Here is a 16,515-nt window from a genome sequence, read left to right on the forward strand (position 1 = left end):
ACTCTTCAATATATCTTGCCACCCAGATAAACTGGACTTTGTAATAAAAGGTCATGTAAGCCAAAAATCACACCACATAAGGTTGCGACCAGTCACTTACCCCAGATCAATTGGTACTCTACATCTTACACCAAAGACAATGCTGGTGGCCAATTCTGTAGTAAACTAACTAAAGTTTTATTAGCTAAGAAAAGGAAGTGAGTCATTGAGAGGTTAAAACAGGTAAAATATATGTACAGGCGATCAATCTATAATTCCAAATGGTATCAGAGATGTAGTAATATGCCAGTATCCCAAAGTCTCTCAGGAGTACCCAGAATAACTCTGGGGATCTCCGTCTTCTCATTCAGTTATTCTGCCCTGTTAGAATCCAGACAGTCCAGAGATGTAGGATCTTACCCTGAATCCATACTTAAAGTTGCTTCTTACAGAAAACAAGCTCTCAGGGTCACTACCCACGTGAGCTTTTCGTTTGATGACGGAGAGTGAGGAATCCATTCTGAGTCGTTCACCTCCAATCATCACACACAACGGCCACTTGCTTTGAAATTAGCACTTTTCTGTTAAAGTTCTTCATTTGCATTTCACAAGGCTTCTTTCTTGTTTGGTGGCTAGTTTGATGGGTTATTTAGTTACAGGGGTACACACAGTGCAAATGTGTGCAATTGCATTATAACAGGATACAGCTAAGTGAAAACAATGCAAGTAACTTCCCATTAATCTTCATGAAGTTTAAACACCAAATACATTCTTATATGTTTAACAATTACTTTGATCTTACTAATACACAAGTAAATTGACCTGGGACTTTGGTATGAGTGGGCACCTGGTCTGCCAGCGTCACAGTGGGGAATTTGCATTAACCTCTATCTAGGTATTTCCCACGAAATCCACTTCATACATATTGTCGTAAAAAGTCTGTTCTTGTCTGGATAATTTCAAGATAGCCGTTTGAACTCCCAGGCCTCACCTCACATCTCCCTTCTAGAAAGATTACATATAGTCCTGGCCCACTATATTACATAAACTTTTCATTTAATACAGTAAAGTTTTCCCAGAGAAGAAAATAGCTGTATCTTTCACAGTGATCATTCAACTTTAAATAGTCATAATTTTAAAACTACTGAAATAATTTTCTTCGAACTTTGTTTGTAGATCTCATTAAGCCTGGAAACTATATGTAGGGTGTTATTTCTTTATATGAAGTTTTATAGAAGCAGTTCTGGTTTCTAGTGTGTGCTGTATTAATTGGCTAAATATATGGCATAAGAAGCCATTATATTAAAGCAATTAACAGGGGGTAAAGAATTATGGTTGATCTTTCCTTCATAAAAATGTATATATACATTACCTGCCTCATGAATGCTTGATTGTTTTAACCAAATAGTGGCATTAATGTTCATTTTGTGGCATGGTATGATTATGTAGAATTACATATAAATTGTGGAAAGGATTTCCATTGAAGATGTACTAGTCAAAATTTATCAAGGCCAACTATATGATTATATTTCAGTGATAGCTGCTAGTTGGATTGCTAATATCATTCAAGGATAGGTGTATATCTTCATGTGTGTCAGCTCTAAATGTCACAATTAAAAATACACTCAGTGGAGCTTAACAATGGAGTTTTGGATATTGTAGGTTCTTGTTTATTATTTACTTTGTTCTTATTACATTTGAGTAGTATTGGGAGATGAGAGTAAACAAGATAAAAGTTTGGGGTTTTTTAAGTAAAAAGGTGTCAAAGTGAACTGAAAACATTTGGTATGTAAACTTCATTTGCATTAATTCACACCAACACTGCAGTGTATCCAGACAGCGTATGCCGTGTGAAAATGTAATACATACTACATTTTAATCCATTGTGAGTTTTTATCCCTCTTTACTTATTACAGTTAAAAATTTGCTTTCACCTCTGAAATCCAATGATAATTCTCCTGCTGTGTTCCCTGGTTAGGTGTCTCTGACAATAATACTTATTAATACTATTAGCACTTCTGCTGGGCCTTCCATCTGAGGACCTCACTCTGCTTTACAGTCATTAGAGAAGTAAGCTTTATAACACCCCTGTGAGCCAGGAACTGAGGCGTACAGAGAGATTATGAGTAACATTTTAAAGTGCCTAGGTGGTTAAGGAGCATAAAACTCATTGTCAAAAGTAACTTCAGCTCTTAGGAGCCTAAGCCTCATTTACTTTCCATTAGACTTGGGTTCCTAAGCGCTCCAGTTCCTTTTAAAAACGGGATTTAGGTTTCTGAGGCTATGTCTACACTGCCAATTGGACGACAAAACTTGTGTCTTTCAGAGGTATTGACCCCCTCCCCCCTCTTGAAAGGCAAAAGTTTTGCCACAACAAGTGCCAGTGTGAACAGTGCATTGCCAGCAGGAGCGCTCTCCTGCTGATAAAGCTGACCCCACTCGTTGGGGGTAGAAGATTTTTGTCGGCAGGAGAGCCGACAAACAGTGGCTACACTGAACGACTTTTAGTGGGACAGCTGTTGCGACACAGCCATGTCGCTAAAAGCTGTGTTGTGTAGACAAAGCCTAAGTCGCTTTGGTGCTTTGGCCATTTTTACCTTAGGTGACGTTCCCAATGTCACAGAGAGACTGTGGCAGAGCAAGGAATCTTGTGAGTCACAGATCGTAACTTTAACCATTAGACAACCCTTTCCCTTGACAATAGCTTCTCTGTTAAGTATAAATCAGATCTGTATACAGCAAGAGAAATGGCTAATTTATTCCTGTTGGGGTTGTTGCTTTGGTGCACAACAGCAGCTCTCAGGTATACCCACCCTGTCTATTGTTCCTTATGAAAAATGTCTCTCCAGGGCTTAAAAAGGAGTCTCCTTTTAAGTTGCATCTCCAGCATTCCCTGTTGTGCGATCCTCCCTAGGTGCCACCACTGTAACTTCTTTCAGCCTCCTTCCATTGCTCTCAGCATATACTACGGTCCAGGGAAATTCCCTCTCCTCTTATCTAAAAGCACAGTACATTTTAATCACACTTGCTCATCACGTCAGTAAGTTCTATTAGCTGTTGTTCCAACTCAGGTGTTCTTGTCACTCAGAACTGATGTATTGGTTGTGTGTATGGCGATGTCTACATAGCCGCAGGGAGATTGCTTTCCAGCACGGGTAGACACACATTCACTAGCTCTGCTTGAGCCAGCATGCTAAAAAGTGAAGTGGGGCCACAGTGGAACAGCGGAGGCTTCGGCTAGCCATTTGAATACCATCTTGCCTGATCCCCCAAGTATGTACTTGCGTGGCTAGCCTGGCCTGTTGCCTGTGCCACTGTAACCACACTACTATTTTGAGCTTGCTAGCCGAAGCAAAGGTAGCACATACCTGTCTATCCGCTCTGGAAAGCACCTCGCAGCTGCTGTGTAGACATGTCCTGTGTATGTATCTGAATGTGATGTTACCCTTTGGTGGCTGACCCACAATGTGGTGAAGAGACTTGTACTACTGCCTGCTAAAGGAGGTCTGTGTTTATGGCGCTGGAGGATCAGGGCTCTAGTCCTGGCTCTGCGCATGTGTGTGACTGTTCTAGTAAATAGAATCTGCTGCTTCCAACACACATTCTTTATAGGATGGCATGAACCCTGTGCTACTCTCTCTAATGGTGCATTCACCCTTGTGCAGAGAACAAGCACAAGACCTACACACTGCTTAAGACCCACATAAGCCCTCTGGACACAAGAGAATTTTGCCCTAAAGGAGGATGTAAGAGGAAAGGTAACAGGCCACAGCTTTATTAAGGATAATGACATGACAGCAGAGCATAGAAACACACAGATTGTGCTTGCTGAATTACACCACTACCCTGTCTGATTTCCTTCAAATTCCCACTGAGGTGCCAAGCCTTTTCCATGGGATCAAACAAACAGGAAGGCTCTAAGGTCCCATCTACTGAGCAACACAGCCGTTCTTTGAGTAGTGTCCCTATGGGTGCTCCACTGTACGTATAGCTGCACCTCTGAGTGGAGATTTTAGGTAGCAGTGTCCATTCAGCCCACACATGCACTCTCCCTCATGCTCTGCCTTGAGGCTATCTAGTGCTGTATGGGCGAACCACACTCAATTCCTTTTCAACCGCAAGTCGGAGCAAGTAGCAGGCTGGTTTACTTTGAATCTGTGGCCACTTACCCTCTTCTACACCTGTCAGTGATGTCAGCATTTCTAGTGGCCATCACCTCAGCATGACAAATAGGGGAAATAGTGGTGCTGATGGTGCACCCACCCTTCATGGTCTTCTTTAAAGACAAAGTCACTTTGAGGCCGCACCCAAAGTTCCTCCCCAAGGTAGCCTCATCCTTCCATATGAACCAACTCATCCACCTCCCCACCTCTTTCCCAAAACTGCACTGTGAGAACAGGGAGGCCATACTACACATGCTTGACATTAGGGGAGCCTTCACATTGTATTTTCCTCCAGGGTAGATTGGCAGTGGCCCTGGAGGTTTTTCACCTTCCTCCGAAGCATGGGGCAGGGGTCGCTTGCTGGTGGATTATCTGCTACTTGAAGTCTCTAAATCACGATTTGGAGCATTCAACAGCAGAGTCAAGGGAGAGAATTAGTTCAGGAGTGGGTGGATCGGCTTATGTGGCCTGCATCTTGCAGGAGGTCAGACTAGATGATCATAATGGTCCCTTCTGATCTTGGATTCTATGATTCTATGACTGGACAAAGGGCTTTAGGAAATCTCTTTTTTCTCAGTTGCGGACAGATCCAAGGGCTCTGCAATAAGGGCTCAGCTCAAAGGCTCTCCAGATAGGTCTCAAATCACATTAACTATTGTTATCCCTCAGGAATTTGCACGCACTCCACGAGATCCATTTCCCCCTTGATCGCATTTGTTAAAGATGTTTCCATCTCAGAAATCTGAAGGGCAACAATGTTTGCCTCCACTCATACTTTCACAGAACATACACAATTACTCGAGACTCAGCTTCTCATGCCATCTTCGGGTCCACAGTATTATCATCAATGATAGACTCCACTCCTAAGTCCCAGCCCTCCACAGGGGATACTGCTGTGAAGTTACCTACAGTGGAGCACCCATAGGGAAAGTACTTGAAGAAGAAGAGGTTATTACCTCGTGCACTAATGATGGTTCTTTGAGTGAAGTTCTTCAACAAGTGAAGGCTCCGCTGAAAGTTTGATAGAATGTAACAAAGTTTCTGGCTAGCTTTGTATGAGGAAATGGGAAGACGGTGTCTTGTAGGGACGTGAAATTATATTTATGTGTACACAGTTTTATTTCTTGTAGGTGTTTGTCTCTGTCTGAAGGATTAGAGCAAATTCAGTTGTCTCTTACAGCTTGGCTGTAGACAATGGATCATGTGGTGTGTCCTGGATGGAAGCTGGAGGCTTTATTTCTGTTAGCAAAGTAATTGTCTTAACAAATATATCAACCCTATCAATGTTTGCTTAGGAGACTGTGCTACCTAGGTCTTTCTGTTTGTAAAAAGCTATATCTTCCTTTTGAAAACCAATCATGAATTCATAGCTTTGGGGTTGATCGTCATAGCTGCATGAGTACATTTCTGAACTTGGCTTGTGTTATGTGAATGATAAACAGAGAACAAAGTGTGATTTATATAGCAGTTTGGCCAAATTGCTCTTATTAGAAGGAAAAATACATTTATTGAATGTATCTAGGCTGGAATTATCTCTTCAGTGATGATGATGAATGCTTGCAGCTTTGTAAACATGCTGAACATTAAGTTGCTAAATGACTGTATCACTTTGTGATTGATTATCAAGTTTGGCCACGTAAGCATCACGACCCACACATATATCTCACAGTCTGCCTGCATTCTGAAGCCTACTTAATGCTCTTTTTTTCTAATTAAACTTTTATTGAATTTTCTTCTCCTTTTAATACTTGTTTTGATTCTCTTATGCGCAGATGACAAAAGACTTGCACCAGCCATGTGATTCCCTATTTTAGAACAGTCCCACTTTGCAGGATTAGCCATTTTTAATGACTTTAATCTTCTTTTTGAAAGTGATTTTTCTCATTCTGTTACATTCCTTTGATTGCATTAATGTAGAATTATTATTCTGCTGGAAAAATCACTGTTGCCAGGCATGTCACACCACATTTCAACTATATCTTCCCAATGTAAAATACTCCAGCAAAATTCCCTAACATTTTCTTTTGGGCTCATTATAAGGCTTTTCTCAATTTAAAATGGCAAGTTAAAATTAACAGCATTGTTTTTCATTCCATAAAGAGATAAATGATGATGAGTTTTCCCTCTAATTTCTTCAGTTTAGTTGTTGGATACTTTAATGTTTTGTTTGTAAGGAAGTCAAGGTAGATTGTGTGTGGGAGCAATAGCTGTCCAACTATTTTTAAATTCTAAAAGGCAGAAAAAACAAATATATTAAAAGGAAAATAGAAGTTGAACACTTAAATCAATAAAATGTCTAAATCCAACTGACAAAATGAGACAGTCTTGCTTTCAACTTTATGTAAACAAACAACATTTTATTTCGCATTTTATTATGCTGTTATAATAATCACAGCAGTTTCTTTGCATGTCATTCAGAAAGTAACACCATCTTTCTTTTATTTAAATAAAAAAATTAGTCCAGTATGCTGGAAGGGCAGCAGTAGGAAGGGAACTCTGCTTTTCAATTCTTAGCATCTTCCTAAAGTTGTTACCATTTCCACCTGCTGTGTTTTGGGATAGATCAGTCAGTTTCAGACGAGTGTGAGAACTTCTTAAACATATTTGTATCGCTGAGATAATGGACTAACTTCATTGCTGGCACAAGCACATACAATCATATTGAAGTTAACGGCATTGTACTGGGTTATGCTAGCAGTGAATTTGGCACACTGAATTTGCAGATTGTAAAAGAGGCTGTGGACGCTGAAGCTGATTTATTCATCAAAGTGGTTTAAGCCTATCTGATTTTTTTCCCTGCTTTCTCTCTTCAATCATTTATGCCTGTATACCAATATGCAGCAAAATATTTACAGTCTTTCTCTGTAATAATAAAGTATGACATTTTAAATGCCTATTTTTACAATAATTTTTATTTAATGGCAACTTGTTACAGTTTAGGCCACAGCCAGTTAATTTACAGAGTAGGAATATTGTGTTGTTTTTTTTCCAGTAGAAAAACTGTAGGAGTAGCAAATTCACCATGTGCTGCCCTAGTTCAGGCCCTAGAATCCCCCTCTCTCCCTTTTGTCTTCATTCCCCTTGAGGAGCCCAGCTGGCGTGAGTTGGGAATTAGTGAGCAGTGATCTACCGGTACCTCCCCACTGAATCTAATCCAAGAAGCTGGCAGCCAGCTGAATCCTTCCAGTCAGAAGGGCCCATTAATGCAAGCCCTTAGGGAGGCTGCTCCTCCTTTGCTTGGAGAGAGAACCCCTGTGAATGGGGCAGACTTCAGAGAGAAAGAGGGAGGCTGCTCAGAATGAGGAGTGAACCTGGGTCTTCAGTATGGCATGCAGTAATGTACAATAGAGTAGATTTAAATATGGAGCATATTATATGATTGCTGATACAAAAAGATATTAGGTGTTGGTTACAGGATGAGAATAGAAATATTAAAAAACAGGTCTCTGTAAAAATCAGTGGATGAAACTTTGTAATGTTCAGGCTCAGCCGGGCTCTTAAGTTTTTGTTTAACATAAGAACATTGAACGTTCTATAAGTGTAGGTCGCTTGTTGAGAATTATAGTACGTTTCTGTAATGAGAATAAAATATTGTTTTCATGTCATCAGTCATTCTGGAGTAGCAGGTTTGGTTAAGTCAAGATGAGGACATTGTAGTTGTACTGCGTAAGGAGAGAAGGCCATCCTCCCACACAGTATAGTGCTAGGAAAAATGCAGCACATTTTTGCTAGATAAGTTGTCTTGTGCATGATTATTTTTATATAAAGTAATGCAAATCCCTGTTTTCCTGGGTTGTAAAGGCAGACATATTTGACAAAGAATACAATGATATAGGGCATAGGTTCTTGTATTGACGATATCCTCATTAACTGAGTTTTTCTTTTGAGAACTACTCTACTGTACATGTGCTTTAATTTGGTGAAGCTGTTTAGTTGGCAGACAAGTGTATGAGTGACAGCCTACATGCATAGTTGCAGGGTTTTTTTTGTTCAGTTGTAATAATAGCTGAAGTAGAATCATTAAACGTTTTAGAGGGTAAATGTTTGTGTTTGGAGAAATGGTTCCTTTTTGCATTTCAGTGCTTTACCTACCCCTCCTCTACTCTCACAAGTTTTACACTGTTCTTCATTCAGGGTTCAGTTTTATATCAGACTAGTGGCATCTTCACTTAACTTGTCATCTTCAGCATTCTCTGTGGAATGATTACATTTGCACTCATTTTGTTCTCTTTCTGATGAATAATTCAAATTATGAAAGATGCTAACTTTTTATGTCTTTTCTTAAAAACAACCATTCTTCTAGTCATTGTGTTTCTTTATGGAAATACTGATTTATGAAATATTTTCTAAAGCCTCATCTTTGAGCCATGGAAGTGGGAGCACTCTGTCATTACAGGCTTGGCTGTGCTGTTGTTTTGTTCCTGAAGTTGGTTTTCTGGTGATGACACACTTGAAATCTCCAAAGATTATTATTAGTCTTTGCAAGTATTGCAAGTCTTTTTATTGCAATCAGAAGACATTACCTTTCTAAGCCAACGAATATGGTAACAATCAAAATTTCTTGACAGATTCAACATAGTATTCTCAAATCTGTTGTTTCTATTTCACATGGATGTTGAATTCTGTTTTTCTACATGTAACTGCTTTTGTGCAGCCTTTTACATCTGTTTCAATTTCAAGTCAGAGCTGAAAAGATGTTGTTAAAAGGAGACGTTACTTAAAATCATTCTGATGCATCATTTAAAAAAAATCCCACAAAATCACAGGTGACCACTTAATACTGAAGCTCTTAGACATGTTTGTATTGCTTTGCTTTACAATGCATTTTATTTTCTCTACTCGTTGTTTATTGTTTTACAGTACAGTGAGTAGTTGTCTGCTAAAGAAAAAGGCTTTATATTAATGCTATATGTTTGCATATTCATAAATTACATAACAATATGTGCTTCTTTTCCTCTTTCTCAAACATCTTTGAAATTCAAGAGACATGTCTTTTTTTTTTTTTTGTTCGGCAGCTGATTTTTTTTTTTACTGTAGTAGCAAAAGCCCATAGTGTTGTTGAGAGGCTTTGTCCTTATTTCACAGATGCACTGGGAATTGTTTTTAATCTCCTTTCTGCTTTCCCATTACAGATGGTGATGACGACCCACAACTCTCCTGGGTGGCTTCATCTCCCTCCAGCAAAGATGTTGCATCACCCACTCAGATGATAGGAGATGGGTGTGATCTCGGCATCGGGGAGGAGGAAGGGGGGACTGGCCTGCCATATCCCTGTCAGTTTTGTGATAAGTCCTTCATTCGCCTGAGCTACCTTAAAAGGCACGAGCAGATCCACAGTGACAAACTACCTTTCAAATGTACCTACTGTAGCCGGCTTTTTAAGCATAAGAGAAGTAGGGATCGCCATATAAAGCTTCACACGGGGGATAAAAAGTACCATTGCCATGAATGTGAGGCAGCATTCTCTCGCAGCGACCACCTCAAAATTCACCTGAAAACCCACAGTTCGAGCAAGCCATTCAAGTGTACTGTCTGTAAGCGTGGGTTTTCCTCCACCAGCTCATTGCAGAGTCACATGCAGGCTCATAAAAAGAACAAGGAACATATGGCAAAGACTGAGAAAGAGGTGAAGAAGGATGATTTTATGTGTGATTACTGTGAAGAGACATTCAGTCAGACAGAAGATTTGGAGAAGCACGTAATGACACGCCACCCACAGCTTTCCGAGAAGGCAGATTTGCAGTGTATTCATTGTCCTGAAGTATTTGCAGATGAAAACTCACTGCTTTCCCACATTCATCAAGCCCATGCCAACAAAAAACACAAGTGCCCTATGTGCCCCGAGCAGTTTTCTTCGGTAGAGGAAGTCTATTGCCACTTGGATAGCCACAGACAACCTGATTCCAGCAACCATAGTGTCAGCCCTGACCCAGTCTTGGGGAGTGTGGCATCAATGAGCAGTGCAACACCTGATTCAAGCGCATCAGTGGAACGAGGCTCCACTCCGGACTCTACTTTAAAACCATTGAGAGGACAAAAGAAGATCAGATCAGCGGAAAGAGAGGAAGGCCAGAATTGGTCTAAAGTCACCTACAGCTGCCCTTACTGCTCCAAGCGTGACTTCAACAGCCTTGCTGTCCTGGAGATCCATTTGAAGACCATTCATGCAGACAAACCTCAACAAAGCCACACATGCCAGATCTGCCTTGATTCCATGCCTACGCTGTACAACTTGAACGAACATGTCAGAAAGGTGCACAAAAACCATGCATATCCCATGATGCAGTTTAATAACATTTCTGCCTTCCACTGTAACTATTGCCCTGAGATGTTTGCAGATATCAATAGCCTACAGGAGCACATCCGCATCACTCACTGTGGACCAAGTGCTACCCCTCAAGATGGGAACAATGCCTTCTTCTGTAACCAGTGCTCCATGGGCTTTCTGACGGAAGCATCCTTGACTGAGCATATTCAGCAAACTCACTGCAACGTAGGAAACTCAAAATTGGATTCCCCTGTCGTTCAGCCAACACAGTCTTTTATGGAAGTTTATTCTTGCCCTTATTGCACAAACTCCCCCATTTTTGGCTCCATTCTGAAACTTACAAAGCACATTAAAGAAAACCACAAGAACATTCCTCTAGCACACAATAAGAAGTCAAAAGCAGAGCAGAGTCCAGTTTCTTCTGATGTTGAAGTCTCTTCCCCTAAAAGGCAGCGGCTTTCTGCTAGCTTAAACTCAGTTTCTAATGGTGAATACCCATGTAATCAGTGTGATCTAAAGTTCTCTAATTTTGAAAGTTTTCAAACTCATTTAAAGTTGCATTTGGAGTTGCTTTTAAGGAAACAGTCTTGTCCTCAGTGTAAAGAAGACTTTGATTCTCAGGAATCTCTCCTGCAGCACCTCACAGTACACTACATGACAACGTCTACCCATTATGTATGTGAGAGCTGTGACAAACAGTTTTCTTCAGTGGATGACTTGCAGAAGCATTTGCTGGACATGCATACTTTTGTGTTGTATCACTGCACCCTTTGCCAAGAGGTTTTTGATTCCAAGGTATCTATCCAAGTGCATCTGGCAGTCAAGCATAGCAATGAAAAGAAGATGTATCGTTGTACAGCCTGTAATTGGGATTTTAGAAAGGAGGTGGACCTTCAGATCCATGTAAAGCATAGCCATTTGGGCAATCCAACAAAATCACATAAATGCATCTTCTGCGGCGAGACCTTCAGCACTGAAGTAGAACTGCAGTGCCACATCACAACCCACAGTAAAAAATACAACTGTAAGTTCTGCAGCAAAGCTTTCCATGCTATCATCTTGCTTGAAAAACATTTGCGGGAGAAACATTGTGTCTTTGATGCTGGGGCTGAGAATGGTACAGCTAATGGCATGACCCCAACGAATAAGAAGACAGAAGCCACAGATCTCCAGAACATGTTGATGAAGAATCCGGATACTTCAAACAGTCATGAGGCTAGTGAGGATGATATAGATGCTTCTGAGCCAATGTATGGTTGTGATATTTGTGGGGCTGCCTATACCATGGAAGTCCTTTTGCAAAACCATCGTTTGAGAGATCATAACATCAGACCTGGGGAGGATGATTGTTCTAGGAAGAAAGCAGAATTCATCAAAGGTAGCCACAAGTGTAACATCTGCTCAAGGACCTTTTTCTCAGAAAATGGCCTCAGAGAGCATATGCAGACTCATCGAGGTCCAGCTAAGCACTACATGTGCCCCATTTGTGGGGAGCGCTTCCCATCCCTTCTGACCCTGACAGAGCACAAAGTCACTCATAGCAAGAGTTTGGATACGGGAACGTGCAGGATCTGCAAAATGCCACTGCAAAGTGAGGAGGAATTTATTGAGCACTGCCAGATGCATCCGGATCTCAGAAATTCCCTCACCGGGTTTCGCTGTGTTGTCTGTATGCAGACAGTCACCTCTACCCTTGAGCTGAAAATTCATGGAACGTTCCATATGCAGAAATTGGCAGGAAACTCTGCAGCCTCTTCTCCCAATGGTCAGGCTTTGCAGAAACTCTACAAGTGTGCTTTGTGCTTGAAAGAGTTCCGGAACAAGCAGGACTTGGTGAAACTGGATGTTAATGGCCTGCCATATGGCCTGTGTGCTGGATGCATGACCAGGGGCACCAATGGACAGTCTTCAGGCTTGACCCCCCAGGAAGTGAATGAGAGACCGTGTGGCAGTCTGAGGTGCCCAGAGTGTAGTGTCAAATTTGAAAGTGCTGAAGACCTAGAGAACCACATTCAGTTAGATCATCGAGACCTGACACCTGAGACTAGTGGCCAAAGGAAGGGTACCCAGACATCCCCTGTTCCCAGAGTAAGTACAGTACTGCTGAACTGTAGCATCTCTTCTTGCACACAATGTAGACTACTAGAGTAACTATACAAAGCATTTAATAGGATTAAAAATTCAAATTTTATAAAATTAATAGTAAAAAAAATACCTTTTGAGAATGACCTGTGCTATAAACAAAGCATAGCATTGCACAGGCAGAAAATAGGTGTCACACTGTTTTGTAGACTTCTTAGTTATGTATGGCAGGGTATCAGGGTTCATACTGCGAGCCTACCTTGAAGTTTTCAGCAGAAAGTTGAGCTATATCAACATTTCATTCAGAAGTCAGGGTTTGTGCATAAGTATGGGTATTTCTTGAGTTTGCAAATCTGCAGAAACTGGTGAGACTTTCATGGGAAAAGATATTTTCAATATCCAGGAGAAAGGAATTCTAAGTAGTTTACTTGACCACATCCCAGGAATGAGTTAATTAGAATGGATGGTAGGTTTGCAAGAGGCTTGTTTTCTTTATATAGCCTCTTGGCAGAGGTGTCTACTTTATTTGTGGTGTTTGGTGAACATGTGACCAGGCACCAAATAGGAGGAGGAAGAAGTTGGAATGAAAGATTTAATGAAAGCCCCTCAAAACTTTCCATCGCCATGCATAAAATTTGACTCACTGCTTCAAAGAGGTTAGTTGTCTTGCTATATGACCTTGAGAGATGGATATGAGCCCTGCTTTCCTGGGGGGAGAGGAGGGGCTTTCCTCACTCTGTGTGTGTGTGTGTGAGAGAGAGAGAGAGAGAGAGAGAGCTGCAAAAATCTATGGGTAAGAAAGATACGTCCTTACAAAAATTCAAAAAAGAAATATAAACAATATCATTATGGCTCAGATGCCATACTGGCCACATTGATACTCAAATAATTATTAGCAGCTGTTTAATCACCAGAGGATATTGCACAGCAGTATGTAACTTGTGAAATCTGGAACTGGTTTGTTTCCTTCCCTTAATGAAAGTAGTTTTCATATGTGATGTGAAAATTCTTGTAGAGTGTACAGGTGAGATTCTTGAGAGAAAAAGTCTGTGAAAACTAACTCATCTGCTGTCTTACAGCTTTACTTTTAAGATTTTTGGCTAATTTAGTATGTAAGCAAGCCTTTAGAAACCTGCTCATGAAATCTATCTTGTCTGCTGTTTATGGTGTCTTAAAATTATTTGTTGAAATTTTAGTTCATGGTTGGGCCAGGTTACTTCTTACACTGTGAAGAACAAATGGAATGAGAAGTGAATTTGGGAAATCTTCTCAGCAGACCAATAGCAGTGACAGGAATACTAGTCACACCACTCTGACATTTTGAATTAAAGATAATTGGGTGAGATTTTCAAAAGCATTTACTAAGGGAGCTGGGCACCCTGCTCTTACTGAAAAACCCCAGCCATAGAATCCACCTGATGTTAGTCTGCTAATTAAAGCATCCCCAAATAATTCTTGATGCAGTGGGCAATAACAGACTTGAAGGTGCTGTTAGAGTACACTGAGCAAGCAGTTCAGTAAGTGCAAGGAGACCTTGAGTAAGTCCTGACAGTGCAGGCAGAATGGGCTTAGATAGAGCTGTTCATAGTGCATCCTGTCAGTGATTCGTAGATTGTGTCAGCATCCCAGGTTCAATCTCAATGAAAATTTGTTATTGTTTTACCTGCTTCTTTAGTACAAATGGATATTGTTCCCACTGGGTCAAGTGAATATGTGACTAGACCTGCCTCCAGCTGTGATATACATCTAATTCTGCAGATGAATAAAATAAGGAATGGAAATATCCCTTCCTTCAGTGCGATGTCTCTTGAGAGTTCAGCTGAGTCTCTGAGTAGGTCACTGTCTTCTTTCTGCTTCTCAGTTCTTTATTTCCTTCTACATTCTCTGAAACAGGCCTATTCTTTTCTGTGGGACTAATTCCTTTTTCACATGGCTGTGCACACGGCCTAAAATATTACATGCTCTTCCCCTCATCTGTCAGGAGTGGAATACATTGCCGTCTTCTACTCTAATTTCTTGCTTTAACTCTCTCTTTTCAGTGAGAGCTTCCATACCTGTTCTCTCAGGGGAGAGTTTAAGTTCTTCAACAAGGTAAATGCTTTGAATTTCATCCCGCGAGGGCAGATTTTAGTTCCTTTGTAGAAGATAATGAAAAATCAGCATTTGTGCCTACACCAAATAGCACCTTAAACAGGTGCCTATGGCCTGCAGCCTGCACATATGCTAATGCCTGAAACTGTATGGTGTATACCCCAGTTTCTTGGAATAATTCATGATTTTACCTTTACTGATAGATACTATACCTGAACAGTGATATCAGCAGGCTACGTAACTGTCAGTGCTTCATTCTGGGGATTAAACATGTAGTTTGGGTCTGTTAAAATGTTTTTATAGCATAAGGATCTTTAAAGAATTATGCTCTTTTTGGAAAATAATAACTTTCTATAGTATTTTAAGAATAGAAGTTTGTTTAACTTTGCTTGTCGTAAACAAGCAGTGGGGCCACTGGACAATCGAGGTGCAATAGAAGCACTCAAGGAAGACAAAGCTGGTGTGGAGAAGCTAAATTAATTCTTTGCATCGGTCTTCACTGCAGAGCATGTGAGGGAGATTCCCACACCTGAGCCACTTTTTTTAGGTGACAAATCCTGAGGAACAGATGATATTCACCCAAGAGTTCTGAAGGAACTCAAATATGAAATTACAGAAGTAGTAGCTGTTACATTACCTATTGCTTCAATCAGCCTCTGTACCAGATGACTGGTGGATAGCTGTCATCTGGCTTCAGAGGCAATCCTGGCAATTGCAGGCCAGTAAGTCTAATTTCAAAACCAGGCAAATTGGTTGAAACTATAGTAAAGAATAGAATTATCAGACACACAGATGAACACGATTTGTTGGGCAAGAGTCAACCTGGCATTTGTAAAGCGAAATCATGCCTCACCAATCTATTAGAATTCTTTGAAGTGGCCAAGAAGCACATGGAGAAGGGTGTTCCAATCAATATTGTATACTTGGATTATAAGAAAAACAACGAGGAGTCCGGTGGCACCTTAAAGACTAACAGATTTATTTGGGCATAAGCTTTCGTGGGTAAAAAACCCACTTCATCAGATGCATGGAGTGAAAATTACAGATGCAGGCATAAATATACTGACACATGAAGAGAAGGGAGTTACCTTCCAAATGGAGAACCAGTGTTGACAGGGCCAATTCAATCAGGGTGGATGTGGTCCACTCCCAGTAATTGATGAGGAGATGTCAATACCAAGAGAGGGAAAATTGCAAGATGGGTACTCAGAAGTCACCTACTACATGGACACAAATCGGACATCAGGAATGGTAACATACAAAAGCCAGTAGGAGAACACTTCAACCTCCCTGGACATTCTATAATAGATTTAAAAGTAGCCATACTTCAACAAAAAAACTTCAAAAACAGACTTCAAAGAGGCAAAGAATCCTGTAACACCTTACAGACTAACAGATGTACTGGAGCATGAGCTTTCGTGGGTGAATACCCACTTCATCGGAATTTCCACTACATGCATCCGATGAAGTGGGTATTCACCCACGAAAGCTCATGCTCCAGTACATCTGTTAGTCTATAAGGTGCCACAGGACTCTTTGCTGCTTTTATAGATCAGACTAACACGGCTATCCCCTCTGATACTAGATTTCAAAGCAAAACTGCAGAGCTACAATTTATTTGCAAATTTAACACCATTAATTTGGGCTTGAATAGGGACTGGGAGTGGCTGGCTCAAAGCAAAAGCAATTTTCCTTCTCTTGGTATTGACACCTCCTCATCAGTTATTTTGAGTGAACTACATCCACCCTGATTGAATTGTCCCTGTCAACACTGGTTCTCCACTTGTAAGGTAACTCCCTTCTCTTCACGTATCAGTATATTTACATCTGCATTTGTAATTTTTACTCCATGCATCTGAAGAAGTGGGGGTTTTTACTCACGAAAGCTTATGCCCAAATAAATTTGTTAGTCTTTGGAGTGCCACCAGACTC

At 40.7% G+C, this 16,515-nt stretch overlaps 1 protein-coding gene across 9 annotated transcripts in view; it reads left to right on the top strand.

The window, feature by feature from the left end:
- ZNF423 (zinc finger protein 423) overlaps positions 1 to 16,515 on the top strand; it is a 408,575-nt gene that overhangs the window by 277,470 nt on the left and 114,590 nt on the right. For all 9 annotated transcript variants that reach the window (XM_044986847.1, XM_044986839.1, XM_044986840.1 and 6 more), the window contains one exon: positions 9,275 to 12,498. In XM_044986847.1, coding sequence (XP_044842782.1) covers positions 9,275 to 12,498 — 3,224 coding nt within the window. The remainder of the gene's footprint in view (positions 1 to 9,274; positions 12,499 to 16,515) is intronic.

Source organism: Mauremys mutica, chromosome 14 (genome assembly GCF_020497125.1).
Source record: "Mauremys mutica isolate MM-2020 ecotype Southern chromosome 14, ASM2049712v1, whole genome shotgun sequence".
Classification (NCBI taxonomy): domain Eukaryota; kingdom Metazoa; phylum Chordata; order Testudines; family Geoemydidae; genus Mauremys; species Mauremys mutica.